We start from the raw sequence: 18,628 nt of genomic DNA, 5'->3' as shown, positions 1-18,628 counted from the left end.
TCAATTCCTACTTTAACTTCAATTTCTAGTCAATTTGTTCGATTTGTCCATTGCCAAGTCTAATTTCAACTTTTTCGTACAACTTCAAGCCCAATTTCAAATCCAATTAAATGTTTGAATCCTTCCGATAGATGTAAATGTACTTTTCCCTAGACATTTTGTGCTACTTGAGTTGTAAAATATAGTATAGTGAAGAAGTGGAGAGCTCGTCAGTCCTGCCCAACACCTGTTGTCCCAAGATAGGTCTACAAAGTAAATTTATTGAGCGCAGTACGACCTGGGCGTTCGCGGTAGTCAACAGAAGCTTTAAACCATAGAGTCGCACCCGCCTCACAACCGTCGAGATCAAAGAGCTAATGAGCAGTATTTATAACGGGATTCCATCGTCAAACCCCAAAAACCGACCGCTGGAAGTATTATTATTGTGAATTAAATGTAATACAGTATAAGAATTGACTTAATTTTCATATCTGCTACCTTAGCACCACTATCTATCGTGGCCCGTAATCGTTATAGAATGGTCCTTCGACATTTTACCCCGAGTCTCACTTGAAATCACTTGAAAGTATTTCGACATATACCCACATTCAGCAGTAAACCTGACCGCAGTTCATTTACTGATTAGCTAAAAAGCCCTACACCACGTCAAGGTTCAGTTTTATCGTGATTTCAAGTCCAATTAAAATACAGCTAAGATAAGAGATGCGATGATGGAAAACTCCAGCGAAAAATATGAAAAAAATATGCTGTGTCACATAGAAATGTTTTGAAATATTTTTTTCTTGCTTATCAATTCCTAATTTTTTAACGATAATTTTTTTCTGTTTTACTTGTCTTTGACTGTCGCGATCCAACGTAAACCATTTTTTTATTAAAGGTGGAGGAGCGTTTGGTGAGGCGAGGAAAAATGGTAGACTTGATAATATTGCGAAACTTCGATGTGAGGCCAAAAATATATGGCGTAGTTCAATTACTGAGTGGGACTCTAACCCACACTCTTTCGGTTTTCGCCCAAATGTTTTGACAATTAAACTGTCAGTACCAGGGATGGAAAATCAGCGATTTTGATTAAATCTGTGAGTTATCGCTACACGCGCCGTTCACGACCCGTACCGATCATGAAAAACAGCGAATCTTTAACATTGATTACAAGATTTTGTTCTCTAAACAGTCTCAGCAGTCGATCACAGTATTACATCTTACCTAGCTACGAGAAAAAGATCGTACATGTTGTTTGTATTGTGATTCATACGATGCACACAACCAATCGTCTGTATCTGTTATATTTTTCAACGCAAGTAGTGATGTCATAGAATCTGAATCTGATCGCTTCTACGATCTTGGCCACTAGAAGCGATTTTTTCCATCCCTGATTCAGTACACGACACCCTATACTAGACAATCTCACATCTAGTTTCAATCGTTCCAGTCTAACGCAAACTGAGAGAGTGTGGGTTAGAGTCCCACTCAGTAACTAAACTACGCAATATATTTTGGCCTCACATCGAAGTTTCGCAATATTATCCAGTCTACCATTCTTCCTCGCCAAACGTTTCTCCATCTTTAATTAAAAAAATGAAAATGCGTTTCCCTCATATTTACACGGAGAAAAATGTGGCTAGTTTAAAATAACCAAAAATTTGGTTGAAGCTCAAACAAAAATTTTGGTTACGGTAACATCGAAATTTGTTTGATATAAATCCACTAATCTAGTTGAAAGAAACAACTTTGCTACATTATTTTAACTTGATTAAGTCGCGTTGTTTTTAAATTAAATATCAGTTGATCGGACCTAAAAGTTTGCCTTTTCCAACCATAAACTTGTTTATTTTAACCAAAATTTAGATTGCAAAATGCAGTTAATTTTACCCAATTTCAAATTGTGCTGTTAGTTTGAATCAACGTAGAATGTTGGTATAAATAAACTAAATTTATCGTTACGCAAATACCAACCTTAAAAATAAGTTAAAACAAACTTGTTCTTAGATTGCGTTTACCAACGGTGAAAAAATTAGGCTAGTTTAAAACAGCCATAAATATAGTTGAAGCAAAACTAAAATTTTGATTATGTTGTTGACACTTCACTTCACTTGCATTTGCATCGCGACTAGATCGAGATCAATCGAACCAGGTAGCAATTAAGAAAATGATGAATCGTTGAAAAAAAACTCGACGCTTTGAAAACTATTAATGGTTGGAAGTTGTAGTGAGTGCATTGATCAACCGTAAATATATAACGTTTGAAAAATGGCAAACGTCTTACGGAGAAGTATCTGTTCGCGTTTCGTCCCTACGATCGGTCGCATTTCCAACAGTCACCACACGGTTGCGTCTCAGTGCTAACAGCCGACAATCGGCGTCCGTTCCGGTGATTCCGGTAAGTTCAAGTACGACTAGTAAAGAGCAATTACATGACAGCAATTTTGGTTTGAACCGTATCTGTTTTAGGTATTAGAATCACCAAACTACACCACCGTTAGCTTTCCAGTTGTATTGCAGCCCAGATGCATCAAGGATAGCACTGGCAGATCAGTATTAGATAAGCCAAAGTCAACAGAAGGTTCGTAGGCTATTTGTTTTAGAAAATGGGAATTCAAATTTAATATGATTTGAAACATTTTTAGGAAGCCACTTCTCAGTCGAATGGCAATGGACCATCGGAAGAGCAGTTACGCGGATGTTCGATGTGCTAAAGCTATTCATTGAATCGCTGGACTACTCCATTTATAATCCCGAACTCATTTTCTAGAATACGGACAGAGTAGGTTTTGCTCCGGTTGAAATATCCCTAAAAATTGAAGGTTTTTGTTCTGCTTTTTACAAGGGATTGTACCATTACGTTAAGCAGATTGCGCTGTTGCGAATTTCCGGTAGAAAACGCCAGTGTTCCCTTGAATCCGTATCCGGACTGGACCTTTCACACCACTTCCCAGAATTCGGGCTGAAGCAAGTTGGTTCCAGTGTACCGAATTGACGTCGATGAATGCGATCGACTGTGGATTCTGGACGCCGGACTTATTAACACACTAACGGTTCTGCAGCAAATATTTACTCCCAAAATGCTCGCCTTCGACCTTCATACCGATAAGCTACAGCTAACGTTCGTTCTGCCATCGGAGCAAATCAAGCTGGACTCGCTGCATACGAAATTGCTGGTGGACACCAAGAACGGTCAGTGTAACGATGCCTTTGCCGACGTGTGGCGTTTCGGCATTCCTGTTTTCAATTTGCATGAGTTCGAGGATTGCCAACTATTTATAGAATTTCAAAATCAATTCGGGAGTGTTTACAATTATATTTAGGTGATTTTTTATAATTTATTTTCATGAAATTATCTCGTCTTCCGAAAATATTGCCGATGCAGTTGAAAACCGTATAGTAATCGGCGGCGGCGTTTCTGGTTCGTTCTGTGTGTCGAAAGTACGCCAGTAGTGGTGCGCTGTAATCGATGCGCTAAATAGCGCACAACTTACGACACACAGAACAAAAATAAAACCGAATGTCGCACGTCGATTATTATGGGTTTCAACTGCAACAGCAATACCTATGCTGCTTAAAAAAAATTGTTTCAATAAATTTGTTGGTTGTTTCAAACAACATTATTTGTTTACATCTAACGTTGCAAGGTTCATTTTCAACAACAATATTAGTGTGTTCCAATGTTTAACTTAAAAAATGAATCAGTTTGTTTAAAACTAAAATCTGTTTCGATTAAACTATAAAGTTGGTTAATATTACCTAAAAGACATCAGCTGTCAAAATTAAACAACCAAAAATCTGGTTACTTCAACCAAATATTTATTGAATCGAAGTTAATTCATTCAGCAAAAACAACCTAATATTTATGTTAGTTTCAAGCAGCGCGGTTCGTCAAAGTAACCAAATATATATTTATGCATATTTCAATTCGAAAATCTGGTTGAAGAAACCTAAAATATGGTTGTTTTTACCATACATTTTTCTCCGTGTACCTAATTCAAAAATTCTCTTAGCATATTCAAAGATGGATTACCAACGGATCTAGAGGGTATCCGTCTCTTGCTGCTCCTGGAGAAAATATACCGAAAACAGGGCACGGGGGAAAACGTGACAAAAACTGAACAAACGGAGTAATGTAAGAAGAAAAACTGGCAAAAAAACGAAAGAAAAATCATGGCACAATGAATGGAAGGAAAAATGAGACGTGAAAAGAGAAAAAAGTAGGACCTGGAAAGAGAAAAAGAGAGGATATTGTACAGAAAAAGATGCAAAACAGAAAAGAAAAAAAGAAAAATGAGAGAAAAGAAGGAAAAACGATAAAGAAAACGAGGAAAATTGGGCAAAAGGATAAGAAACGAATCCAAAAACAAGATGAAAAAAGGTAAATACGGGAGCAAGAAAAGTGAGAAACGAGAAAAGAAAAAATGGAAAATGGGGAGAAAAAGGAACACGGAACACAAATCAAACAAAAGGTGACAGAAAAGAAGGAAAAGCACCATATTCGTCTATCTAAAAATCAGGACAATTTACGCCCAAATATATTTAATATTTAATGTTTAAATTCGACAAATTATCCGCCTTACTCCACTCTACCCCCGCCGGTCTTTGGGCTACAGAAGGAACAAGCCATACAACTCTAGACAATATTTATTGAAGATCGTGATGATCAAACCTCCAGATAAATAAATCAAACACTTTCATAATCTATTATATGGTTATCAAGATGGCATCGTAGCAAAAGTAGCTCCGCTAATAGATAAGCACAGTCGTGAAAGATTTGACTGCGTCCCACAGATAGCTCGGGAAACACCTGGAAATTCATCATTCGACGGCGACCCGGGTGGTGAAGTCAATCAAAGAGCCAAACGACTCAGCGGAGGTTAGGGAGTTGCGGAAACCCGAAAACAGCGGGCCTGGTGAAGGCCAGGAAGGTGTTAAGTCTGATTCAAGCGTCGGTCGAAACCTTAGATTTACGATACGGCGAAAAAGCCGGATGTCTTCGCGGTTACCGTCAACGGACAAATCTATCGAAACGAGTGCTCCAGAAGCACCTACTGTCCGACTTATCTGACAGTCATATTGCGGCGAGACGCTATTTTGGCCGGAGTTGACATCCTGTCACAACCCGCGCCCAGTGTTAGACAGGTATAGAGCACAATGTTGTTTTTGTACGAAACGTCGTCAACCCACCGAACTCGTCACAACTTCACGTCACGATAAAGAAGTTCAGGGTTATCACGAAGACCAGACTTCGTAAAACTCACTCCAACTAAATTGTATGAGAAAAAATATGTATGAGAAAGAAAAAAACTATCAAAAGAGGTCAATTCTACCTTTCCCGTCAACCTTATGACTAGTTGGGATGCGAGCATTTGGTAATCGAGAGAAGATCTAATGAAGCAATAAAGTAGACATCTAATAATCTAACCATAATGTTGTGGTTTGTTACTTGAAAATTTGAAGACAATCCTGCCTTTTAAATTTTAGTCTTTACTAATTTAACAATAGAGAAAACAAAAATCAACTTGGCTGGCTGGCTGGCGATTAAACTTGGCTCTGAAGACTTTTGAAGCAGCAAAAACGTTTTTAAAGTAGGTATGTCACAATTATTGAACTGAAATTGGAAAATCTGGTATTATGAAAACGAGATAGGTTTTTGAGGGGCTGATAATATCCTGCGGGAGCAGCAATTTTAAAACAATCGTATTTGTCAACTCGCCTAGTAAAGCAGCATTTCGAATTTTTCGCTGTAAGTCAGCACACCAGGACAAGCCATGTGACAGCAGGACATGTCCTTGTGAAGAGGGAAGAACGGCAGAGACGAAAACAACCAAATAGAAAAGGAGCTAACGAGACAGAATACAATAAAGAAAGAAAGAGGAAAAACGGGCCTGAAAATGGGAAAAAAGACGAAAAACCGAGCAGCAAAGAGAAAAACAAGAGTAAAATCAGGACTGAAGATGACGAAAAATGAGACAGAAATAGCAGAAAAAGGAAAAAGAGGGAAACTAACTAGCGCAACATTTGAAAAGGGCCTATGTACAAACGAGAGATTCTGTCTTACGTTCAATGCAGCGACATAAATGCATTCCAATGCAATTTTTCTTAACCAAGTCAGCTAATAACGCCAGCAACCGTTTCATGTAAAATTAATCCGTTCATATGCATTCGCATCGCCGTGGTAAGCGGAAGAGAGGAGACGCGAAGAGAATCTCTCATCTATACATAAGCCTTTTTCACAACCCTTTTATTTGCTATAGACATGGTAAATAGAACGATGGAATCGGGAAAAAGAACGGAAAACGGAATATAAAAGGAAAAAGTTGGGACAAAAGGGAAACAGCAATGGGATGAAAAAATTGGACAGAAATAGAAGAAAAGATAAGGAGAGGGAGAGGCTGTTAGAGTCAATAGGATCGTAGCACTGACTCCGCATTGTCCTGTATTCTAACAGCTGGTTGCGAAGTTGCGAAAACAGAATATGCGTGACAGAAAACGAAGAATAACAGAACAATGGCACAGAAAACACGAGACTGAAAAAAGGAAAAATGAGAGAGTCCAATTCAATGTTCCTTCCAATTGCATGTCCGATTTGAAGTCTGGAGCTGACATGATGGAAAGGTTGGAGCCAGCGCGTTCGTCACTCGTCCCGGTCCTGTGTGTGGGAGTAGTGATGGGGTCTTTCAGGCTGTAGCGTCGGACAAGTGTATTTATTAATGCGCATTTTCGAGACCTGATGCTGCTTCACATTCTAGCACATCGGCTTCTTCGTCGCTACGGATACTCCAGTTAGCAATCCTGCGTCGCATCCTGGTGTGACTAGCGCAGAAGCGCAGATATACCATCAGGACGACCAGGAAACCGCATGCCTCATCGCCCAAGGTGATACTGGGACGCCCCGTCCTCCTCGCCGCAGTCAAGCCATTGAAATCAACGACCAGCAGCCGTCCCAGTCCTGCGTGCGGATCAGGCAACGGGGCTTCCAAAATCGCCTGTCCAAGTTTGAAATCGCTAATCCCAGCCCCACTGCTGATCCGTATTTGAACCTCCCAGAACTCCATCTATTACCAAAAACTATTATTCTATTATATTACCAAAACGTTAGCGGTATGAAAGTGAGTGTTTCTGACTATCAGCGGCGGCATGCGGCGACAATCCGTACGTGATAAGTGTACTAACCGAAACCGGCTTGACAACCGGCAAGGTATTTGGGCCGAACTACGAGGTTTTTCGCTGTGTATCGGAGTGTGCACAACAGGCGCAAAGCTGCGGGAGGCAGAGTTATGATTACGGTCCAACGGTCCAGTTACGAGGCTCCCGTCTTCGAAAATGTCAATTGGTTGCCCGTTGAGCAAGTGTGGAAGTTCGAAAAGCTTTCCAATCGAAAGCTGTTCTTATGTGGTACTATTCTTGACTCCTGATCGTGCCCATAATCCTGTTGCCTTGAATGGTAATATGGATTCTGTTAAAGCCATTGCTTCGATGGTGTCTGCAGTGAATGAGATAATCGTTCTGGGCAATTTCAACCTGTATGCTAACTCAAACTGGTCATCTCTATTCCAAAACATTAACGAATTGCTCAACTAGTACTATTTAAAGTACTGCTATCATTCAACAAATCAACAACATAGCTAACGTTAATGGTCGCTTTCTCGACCTATGTTTTACCGGTGTTCAAGTTCCGGCTTCCGAAATAACGATGGCTTCCCACTTCCCTGCTTGCTAAGGTTGTTTTACACCCATCCAGCTACGATTTCGCTGGCGCAGATTTCAAAAAAAGCAAGTGCTTTCCTGTACTCATATTATAGGCTGATCATTTTATAGGCTGACTGTTGCCTCTTCTGTAGGCACACAGTGTGGATTACGATCATCGATCATCGATCGGATACACTCACTCTCAAGTGTGATGAGTGCTCTCGTAATTAATAATTTTTTAGGGTGGGTTATATTTCTAATGTATAATCCTGACACCTGGTTTATGAACCTTGTTACCCTGATCGGCGACGCAAACCATCTCACTAGACTCTAATACGCCCTTTTTGGGATACTGCAGTCTGCGTGCTATTTGTGCTCCACAATTGTAAAGCAAGTGTTCCGATGTTAAATATCATCTTTTACGATATCGAGATTCCAAAGATGATATTTACTTGGAAAATGTCCTGTCACAATACCGGTAACCGTGCTGAGACCTCTCTTATTGAGACTCAGCAACTTTGAGTAACCTCAATACTAGACGTTATAGATTTGTTTTAGATTGTTTGAACAATTGTACGGCCATCCAATTGGTCATAACTGTTCGGCTCTTCTGTCTGTCTGACAAGGAACAGGACTGAAATTCTGCTAGCACATCATTCAGATCCTCCTTAGGTGTTGCTCCCCTATTCTCCTCTCCACTTCCTTCGATTCTTTGTTTTTCGGCAGGGAGAGGATGCTCGGTAAAAATGGTCTACTGCATCAGTGACCGGCTTAATGCAGCAAGGGCAAATTACTATGGAGGGCGCCCTGGTACTCCACAGGCTCCGTTGCGGAAGAGTATTTATAGAACCCCCTCCACCATTCATCCCACGGCACGGGTCGCGTCACACCTTGGATTAGGGGTTTATATATTCAATACTTTACGTAATAGCCATGGATAACAGCTATTAAAACCATCATCCTTTTGGGGACTTTGGACCCTATGCTATGGTTCTCAGTAGTCATAGCACTACAGAGATCAGTCATTTGCAGGCAGAGTCGCATAACTTAGTATCACATCTCCTGCCGTTTCAATGCCAATCGAGTGTGGTGCTGCATGAACTAGTACCTAGAATCCCCTGAATTTGTTTCGTCTTTGTCTCCGCTAAAGAAAGCAGCTTGAATTGCAAAAGCACCCAAAGCTACTGTTTCATTCGAATTTATCGACGGATTCAACGTTTTGCCACAGAAGTTTTGAAGCAGAGACTTGTACCGTCATGGATTGAACCTTTGTCCATCTTGGCAGCCGAAGGTATCCTCCACATTAGATCAGATTTTTCAGACCAAATTTTGCACTAAGAGCAGATTTTGGTCAGAGTTTTTTGATCAGTTTTTGAGGTACCAACCAGACTTTAGATAGGGGTTTGAACCAGATTTCGAACCTGGACCACATCTTGGATCTGTAGTACATCGTGAACCACATTTTTTATTAACTTTTGTTTCCGGTTTGAAACGGAATTTTGGAACGAATTTGGACTAGTTTCTAGACCAAATTTTGAACCACATTTTCATCAGATCAGATTAGATTTTTGACCAGATCGTGAATTAGATTTTAGGACCAGATTCTAGACCTCATCTGGACCACATTCTGTCCCTGAACCAGATTGTGGACCTGAACCGCGCATTTTGGACCTGGAAGAGATTTTTACCAAATTTTGTAACAAGTTTTGGACCAATTTGAACTAGGTTCTGGACCAGACCTTGGAATCAGGGAATCAAAAATCACGACCGCACAAGAGACAACGATATTGTCCCTACTTGAAAATATTGCAACAATGTATGATGAAAGTTTGTCACTATTGCATGGAAGTTAGCACAATGACAAGTTATCGTAGCTGTTTATCGTGGATACAGATGTCATTCATGACAACGATGTGGTTGCATGCGAAAAAGACAAACTGCTGTATGCAACAAGTGTTGTACGCAACAAAAGTAAGCCTAATAATGTCCCACTGCATCGGCAGATGCTGAAAGCTTACCCAGTGTCCCAGTATTGTCACCGCAAACCAACTCTTCAGCAATATCTGGGAAACTGCGATATTTCCGGTGGACTGGATGCAAGTCATCTTGATGCAAATCACCAAAAAAAGGAGCCTATCTGAATGTAGGAATTAGGACGGCATTATGGTGCTCTGTATCGCTCTTAAAGTACTCCGAAAGGTGATCCTTAATCGATTCCAGAAGAAAAAGGATGTTACTCTTCGGTAGTAGCAAGCTGGATTCCGTTCCGGCCGATCATGTGTGGATCAGCGCACGACGCTCAGTATAATATTGGAGTAAATCATCGAAATCCAGGGCTGTCTTCTTCTAGAGCTTGTTCATTTCGAAAAAGCATTCGACCGAGAATCACGAGGATATCTGGGGCGCACTATGGCATAGAGCAGTGCCTGATAAGCTAGTCTATCTTATTGACGCTCAGTTGCTGTACGACGCCCTCCTGCCGGACCCTATAGGGTTGCTGAAGGAGTGAGACAGGGTTACATATTTTCCCCGCTACTGATTCTCGTCATTATTAACGAAATTTTAATTGGAGTCATTGATAGTAAACCTAACTGAGGATTACCCTGGAACCCTTTGACAAACAAGCAATTGAATGACCTCGACCTGACCGACGACATTCTCTTGCTCTTCCAAATGCCATATGATGTACATACAGGGAAATCATGATGGTCTCTAAGGCATCAGGTCTCATAGTCAACATCGCAAGCTGACTTGATAGTCAGTGGAAGTAAGTTAACATCAACAATCTCTTCAATTTCACAGTTAAGGAGGTGGCAGATTTCTAATATCCTGGTAGCAAGACAAACCTAGGCGGTGGTACCAAGACTGATATAGACACACTCAGGATGACCTCAATTTGAACGTAAAATCCGTTCGATTACCTACGAGACGTGGTGCGTCCCAGTGGACACAAAATGGATGCATTAAGCAGACTTGGTGGCCTCACAGTTGCATTTCCAATTCGGAACTCGATCATCAATATCACTAGCGTAGGTGGAGGTGGACCTGACATATTTTGAGGAGAGTTGCGAAAGAAGTCTACAGAAAGACACTCAACTGGAACCCGCAGGAACAATGCAGAAGCGGCAGATCTAAAGGCTTTTGGTGGCCTAGTCAACTGTATTCAGATTAATGATTCGAAACTCTCCTGACAACAGATCAAGGCCATGACGGATTACCAATGTCAACATTTGGGAAAATAAACATTTTGTTCTGCCGCGAACTAGCGGACACGGACACATTTTTTGCTGGTTTTGGTTTTTTTACCGATTTTTCCTAGTGACATAAAAATCCTGGTCTTTTCCTAGTTTTCCCGGTTTTCCTGGTTGAGTTTCGCCTTCCACTTGATCGATCCATCTTGCTCGCAGCGCGCCCCGCCGTCTCGTTCCAGTCGGATCGTTATTGAGAACTTTTTTAACCGGGCAGTCGTCCGACATCCTCACGATGTGCCCAGCCCATCGCAGGCGACCGATTTTTGCGGTGTGAGCGATGGGTGGTTCCCTAAGCAGCTGATGCATTTCATGGTTCATACGCCTCCTCCATGTTCCGTCTTCCATCTGCACTCCACCGTAGATGGTGCGTAACACCTTCCGTTCAAAAACACTAAGGGCGCGTTGGTCCTCCACGAGCATAGTCCAAGCCTCATGGCCGTAAAGGACAACCGGTCAAATCAGCGTTTTGTAGATTTGTTAACTACGTGTGGTGGCGAATTTTGTTCGATCGCTGCGTCCTACGGAGTCCAAAGTAGGCACGATTTCCTGCCATAATGCGTCGTTGTATTTCTCTGCTGGTGTCGTCTGCGGTAACCAGTGAGCCCCGATGCACCTCGATTTCATCACCGTCTAAATGAATCCGGGGAGGGAGGTCAGTATTCACTTCTCTAGAACCTGTATTTTGTTTTCGAAACATTAATGACAAGTCCAATCCGTTTGGCTTCAGCTTTCAGTCCGATGTACGTTTCCGCCATCCTCTCAAAGGTACGTGTAATGATGTCAACGTCGTCAGCGAAACCAAGAAGCTGGACGGACTTCGTGAATATTGTGCCACTCGTGTCTGTACCCGCTCTTCTTTTCACACTCTCCAAAGCGATGTTGAACAGCAAACATGAAAGCCCATCACCTTGCCGTAACCCTCTTCGAGATTCAAAGGGACTCGAGACTGCCCCTGATACTCGAACAACACACATTACTCGATCTATCGTCGCCTTGACCAATCGCGTTAGTTTATACGGAAATCCGTAGTAGTGCATAATCTGCCATAGCTGATCTCGATCGATCGTGTCGTACGCCGATTTGAAGTCGATGAATAAATAATGCGTGGGCACGTTGTATTCGCGACATTTCTTCAACACTTGCCGAAGCGCGAAAATCTGGAAATCGACGACATAAAAGTTGGGAGAGTACCTTGTAGGCGGCGTTCAACAGTGTGATTGCGCGGTAATTGCAACAATCCAACTTGTCGCCCTTTTTGTAAATCGGACACACGATGCCATCCGTCCACTCCTCCGGTAGTAGCTCATCCTCCCAAATCTTGACAATGACCCAGTTCAGCGCTCTAGCCAGTGCGTCACCACCGTATTTCAGCAGCTCGCCGGGTAGCTGATCAGCCCCAGCCGCTTTATTGTTCTTCAGCCGACCGATCTCTTCTGCTACCTCCTGGAGGTCGGGGGCTGGTATTCTGTCGTCTTCTGCACGTGCTGCAAGATCTATTGCCATATCGTCACCTCCATGTTCAGCCACATCGCTGTTAAGGTGCTCGTCATAATATTGCTTCCACCTCTCGATCACCTGACGTTCGTTCGTGAGAAGATTACCGTCTGAGTCTCGACACATATCGGCCTGCGGCACATAGCCTTTGCGCGAACGGTTTAACTTCTCGTAGAACCTCCGTTTATCGTTAGCACGGTACAGTTCTTCCATCGCCTCGCGATCTCGATCTTCCTGTTGGCGCTTTTTCCTCCGGAAGACCGAGTTTTGCCTGTTCCGTGCTTGTTTATATCGATCCACATTCGCCCGCGTACGGTGTTGCAGCATCCTCGCACGTGCTGCATTCTTCTCCTGCACTAATTGCTCGCATTCGTCGCCGAAACAATCGTTTTTCCGGTTCGGATTCACTGCTGCGAACTTTTACCACATTTGAATGTTTCAATTATAGTTGCGTAACCCTTCATGCAACAAATGGTGCTGCTTCGGGCTGTGGCAAAGAACGACGAGTGGGTAACCGCCAAATACATCGGTGACGTGCCTGTTCTGTCCATAGTCGGAGAAAAATTGATCGAATCAACGGTGAGCCGTGCTTTGTTTATTCCGGAGGCAAGGTGCAATCTGTTTTCGATAAGCAAAGTGGAGTCTGCCGATATGAAAGTGATTTTCGCGAACAGTCGGATGGAAATCGTGCGAGGATCGACAGTAGTAGCCACCGCTGAAAGACGGAATAAACTTTATGAGTTGAACTTTTCCTCGCGTCAGCGTAGTAATGAAGTGTTGTGCTTTTCGGGACAAATAAACAAGGCCTCCGTATTATGGCATCGCCGGTATTGCTATTTGGGAGAACGAAATCTGTCGTCGCTAATCAAGAACGAAGCCGTGAAGGGAATTTCGCTGAATTGTAGTGACAAAGCGACAGTGATCTGTGAGCCGTGTGTGTCCGCGAAACAAACAAGAAATCCGTTTACGCTGTGTGAAGAGCGTCGTTCGAGCCGAGTACTGGAAATCGTTCATTCGGATGTCTGCGGGCCGGTTGGAACAATGTGCGTTATTTCGTCAGTTTTGTAGATGACTGGTCACGATTTACAATGGTTTTTTTGATACGATCGAAAAACGAAGTGGCGAATTGTTTTAAACTTTATGAAGCACAAGTGAACAATGATCAAGAGATCGAAGAAGAAGAAGAAGAGTGTAAAGACTCAGATGCTTTTGCCACAGGTGATGACAGTGTTGCTGAAGAAAATTAAGCGGTGCAAAGTGATATTGCAGTACGTCCTTCCCGGGATAGGAGACCACCGGCATGGCATGCAGATTATGACATGACCTTTGCCGGAGTTGCCCTCGGTGCCATGAATTACGTGAATAATTTGCCGGATACCATTGCTGAATTGAAAACGAGAGTTGACTGGCCGAATTGGAGGTTGGCCATACAGGAAGAGCTGGATTCGTTGCAGAAAAAATGTACGTGGACTTTATGCAAACTTCCACAGGGCTGGCAGGCGATAACATGCGAGTGGATTTTTCGTATCAAACCTGGCGAAGATGGACAGCCGGACCGCTTCAAAGCAAGGCAAGTCTTGCTAGCGGTAGCAAATCAGGAGCGAATGCCGGTCCACCAAATGGATGTGCGGACGGCGTTCCTAAATGGTGAAATTTTCGAGGACATATTTATGACTCAACCGGAGGGTATGCGCCAAGAGCCCGGTTTAGTCTGCAAGATAAATAAGTCTCTATATGGCCTCAAACAGGCATCCAAAGCATGGAACGATAAGTTTCACGACTTTGTGACGAAATCGGGATTTCGACGATTGAATAGCGATCAATGCTTATATCCAGGCTTGGCATACACTTTTCGCTTTGATTTTGCTCTTTTGATTACTGCTCCTCAACCAAGCAGAATTTGAAAAAGTGGTGTATAGGGCATTTGTAGAGATAGTAATTATCTATAATATTGCTGAAGAAAGTGAAGTTTTATCTTTAGTATTTACGGCGCTGTAGGGCAGTAATGGCGTTGGTAGCAAAAAGAGCGCTCTTTTTGCTACCAAGAGGGTAGCAGCCTTATAGCGCCATAAATACAAAATGCACAGTAATGCTTACTTCAGCAATGTTGTAGATAATAACAAATTCTACAAACGCCCCATACATCACTTTTTCAAATTTTGCTTGGCTGAGATGCAGTAATCAAAAGAGCAAAATCGAAGCGAAAAGTGTATGCCAAGCCTGCTTATATCTATGTGGCACTGCCAAGGACATTTTTACTGCTTTACGTAGATGACATTCTTGTCATTGAGCATGATTTGAGCGAAATAAATGCGGTTAAGAGGAGTCTTGCGACCGGTTTTGACACCACAGACGGAGGAGAAATTTCAAGTTTCCTTGGGATAAAAATCGAACGGGATCTGCAACATCGAACGATGAGGATTAGTTAACGAAGGTAATTCGAAGCTTTGCTTGATCGTTTCAACATGGCTGATTGCAAGGCAAGCTCTATACCGATGGAGTGTCGCCTTCGTTTGGAGAAAAGCGTCGAGGAAAACCGTACGGGTAAGCCCTACAGAGAACTAACAGGCTGTCTCGTGTATGTAACCGTTACAACTCGTCCGGACCTGTCAGCTGCAGTAAATTATTACAGCCAGTTTCAGTCCTGCCCTACAGAAGTGCATTGGACCCATTTAAAACGAGTTTTGCGCTACATTAAAGGTACACTCGATCTAGGCCTCCAGTACGCGGGACCAGATGACCCACAGTTGATGACTGCCTTCTGTGACGCTGATTGGGCGAACGATATCAACGACAGACGATCGATTACTGGATATCTTCTCAAGGTGTTTGATTGTACAGTGATTTGGACAACCCGAAAGCAGCGTGCAGTATCTCTATCTTCTACCGAAGCCGAACTGTGTGCTCTCTGTGAGGCTACATGTGACGGAGTATGGCTAATGCGTTTACTGGTGGATATTGGCTACAAGATCAAGACACCGATACCGTATCATGAGATTGTCCACAATAAAGATTATCGAAGGACTCCGTGATCGAAGCAAACTCAAACATATCGATATCAAGGATTGCTTCATCAGGAGTTTGGTTCAACAAGGGAGCATTATGCTGAAGCGCATACCAACAGAAAAGCAGGAGGCCGACATCCTTACTAAAGGGTTGGCGGTTGGCCAATTCAAACGACTTCGGGCTGCAATAGGATTGCGGGATTCCACCAATTAAGAAGGGGTATTAAAGTATAATTTGCGTAACACCTTATAACAGTGTAGCTATCTCTCCAATGAGTTCTTTCCGTGCCTCTCACGGATTCCATTTTGTTTCATTATCATTATACATTATACATATACTATATATCAGAATTTCGGACAGTAAAGACGCGTTTATTATAACTACCGAGTTATTCGTCTTAATCCGAAACGTCCGGTTGTCCCTTGGTTGCCTCAAAACAGACATCGAGCGAAACATGCAACAGTTTTGGCAAATCGGGGAAGTATCAGACGTCCCCAACCTATCGACCAAAGAGATAGCATGCGAAACCCACTTCCTATCCACCTAGCAGCGTAAATAATCTGGAAGATTCATGGTCCAGCTCCCGTTCAATAATGATCTTCCCCTCCTGGACGATTGTCGTGCTCTGGCCCTGAAGTGTTTTCTGTTGTTGAAGAAACGACTCGTCTGCAATCCAGAGCTTCGAATTCAGTATCTGGATTTCCTCCGGGAGTACGAGGCAGCTTAAAATCAATGGATCAATGGAATGATTCATGAATTGCACTCGGACAACGCCGGCCAACTTCCGAGGTGCGAATCATGAATTGAACAGCCTATACCAGTAGTTCCAGAATCAGCAGGCTGTGAACGCCATCGAATCCTTTTGTCACAACCGTGAAATCGAGTTGCACCTCATCCAACCAGACGCACCGGAGTTCGGCGGTCTTTGAGGAAGCGGCCATGAAATCCTGTAAAACACATCAGAAGCGTGTCGTCGGCAACGTGAAGTTGACATTTGAGGAGTTTTCGACTGTCATGGTCAGCCATGATCGAGGCTGTCTTGAATTCCCGTCCTTTATTCGCCGTCTCGAATGACCCGGTGGATCTGCAGGCTATCACCCCGGCTGACTACCTCATCGGACGACCACAAACCGCTCAAGCTGAGCCCTCCTTAGCAAACGTCATGATTTCCCGTTTGACGCGCTGGCAACATTTTCAGCTCCTCCGTGAACATTTTTGGCGTGCATGGAGCCGAGTTGGTTTTTCTCACGACGACTTTTGCCTTCGCTGCCGCTACCACTTTACAGTCCACTGCCAGAGGATCGTTCAGACGCGAACATTGCCCATACATACCACATTTCATCTTGTTGCGAACGCATTCGTCAATTTTGAACTTCAATTTTTTTAATTGAATTTTCGCTTACAAATCTAATATTGGCCCTTTAGAATTAAGAATTAACTTACTGGTGTAGAAACAAATACGCCAAGCAGCGTCATTTTAAGACGCCAAGAAGCATCTTTTAAAGTCGTAATAAGGAGTGTCATTTAGAATCGTAAAGTTGTAACCAACATAAAATAAAAATCCACAGCCGGCGCACGGAACGCAGCTGATCGTTCAGGTCATAAAAGTTGAATCATAACTCAGGAATGCAGTTAGTTTGTTCGTTCACATAATGTTAGAAAAGAAAAGGAAAATAAATAATCATTAATGATCTAGACACATCGGCGCAGCTAACCAGCTTTCCTAATTTGATTCGGTTGACGGTTGATCGGTTGATTCGGAGCAGGGGTGTGAAATTGTCAAAATTTTGCGTACTAAACATCCATGGACGGCGACAACTTGGAACCAGCCAGTATACCGAAAATAACAGCTAATACCCAGGCAACAATTTGGGTTTTATTACACTCTTATGATGGCATTTAAGACCAAAATTAGTCTTGAAGACCACCATAAGAGTACAATAAAACTCACATTGTTGCTTGGGTATTAGATAAATTATAGGTGAAAGGCTGTGTTTAACTGCTTTCTAATTAGTTTCAGTAGTCTTAAAATGAATAAACCTTTAAGTAGGCACCAGAACCGAAAGTATCAAAATCAACCAATATCAACTTTTGTTCCATGTTTTGAAATAGATTTGGACTAGATTGTGGACCATGTTTTGGACCACATTTTTTATCAGATTTTGAACCCAGATTCTAGGGCTGGTTCCAGAGCCGTAACGGGACATTACAGTGACCCTGGCGAAGGCCTGAGGGTCAAAATCGAAACGTCGAACGTACCACCGTCAAAGTTCAAAATTAACACATTTTCCTCTGCCTTTAGATTTTTATCCCGTCCATATGGCATGCAGAGACAATTGGCTCATTTAGACCGTCCATCTATTCAACTTTAACGTTAGCCGCGAGGGGCTAGAAACTAAATGACTGACACACTCATACATTCTAAATAAAGTATATTTAAATCCAAGTTCAATTCCATTTCCAAGTCTAATTCAATTCCAATTTCCAAGTTTAATCGGTCGCTATTTTTGCAATAAATAATGGATGTCTGGGCACGCTTAGGATCTGACCCCATTAAACTTCCACATGAGCCAAGAAAGTTTAGCAGGAATTGATTCTGATCAGCGCACATCTTAATCAGAAAAACCACTTTTGCGCTAAAAACACATTTAATAAATCGACTGTAGACTTACTTGTTCGAAATTTTCGCCATTAAAATTCGCCAAAGTAAAATCAGCGAAAATTCCGCTCGACAATGGCTTCAATAATTTCACTAACCGTCACGACTCGCGCCGCGCGGTTGCACTCACCTGTAATCGTAACGGTTACGAAATCGTTCGGACTGCGAACGGGCCGCAACGGTTGTTGCATCTTTTGAATGGTGGCTTCCCGGCAGGCGCCGCCTGCAGCATTCGGGAGCGCTGTCGGCGTTTCCTTGAAAACAACCTCACACTGGGCAAGGGACTGAAGCTTCTGCTTGCGTGGTTGCTTGCTGCTCGAGAGTGAAATCGTCGGAATCTCGATTCGCGTCGGATTAAACTCCCGTGCGAAACGTTGCTGCTGTTGCTGCTGCTGCACCGGCATCATCTCCGGCGCCGGAAAATCATCCAGGGGCTCCTGCTTGATGATCGGCATCGGAAAGTGTTTCGAAAGCGGAAACCGGTCGCCGTCCGAGCTGGATGCGACGGTCCGCTTGGGTGGTTTAATTACGACTCCGGAGACGA

General features: G+C 42.9%; 1 protein-coding gene across 1 annotated transcript; it reads left to right on the top strand.

The window, feature by feature from the left end:
* The first annotated feature begins 14,884 nt into the window (after positions 1-14,884).
* Positions 14,885-15,451, top strand: LOC128744045 (uncharacterized). The gene is made up of 2 exons (XM_053840789.1): positions 14,885-14,963; positions 15,120-15,451. The coding sequence occupies exons 1-2, from the start codon at positions 14,885-14,887 to the stop codon at positions 15,449-15,451; spliced, it is 411 nt and encodes a 136-aa protein (XP_053696764.1).
* Positions 15,452-18,628: the final 3,177 nt, after the last annotated feature.

The sequence above is a fragment of the Sabethes cyaneus genome, chromosome 3 (assembly GCF_943734655.1).
Source record: "Sabethes cyaneus chromosome 3, idSabCyanKW18_F2, whole genome shotgun sequence".
NCBI lineage: Eukaryota > Metazoa > Arthropoda > Insecta > Diptera > Culicidae > Sabethes > Sabethes cyaneus.
This window is presented reverse-complemented; position numbering and strand designations above follow the sequence as displayed.

Excerpts from the sequence above, each read along its gene's own strand:
- LOC128744045 (XM_053840789.1), top strand. The coding sequence starts at position 14,885 with ATGGCTGATTGCAAGGCAAGCTCTATACCGATGGAGTGTCGCCTTCGT. Across the intron at positions 14,964-15,119 it reads CGTCGAGGAAAACCGTACGG|GTACACTCGATCTAGGCCTC; the intron begins GTAAGCCCTACA and ends GCTACATTAAAG.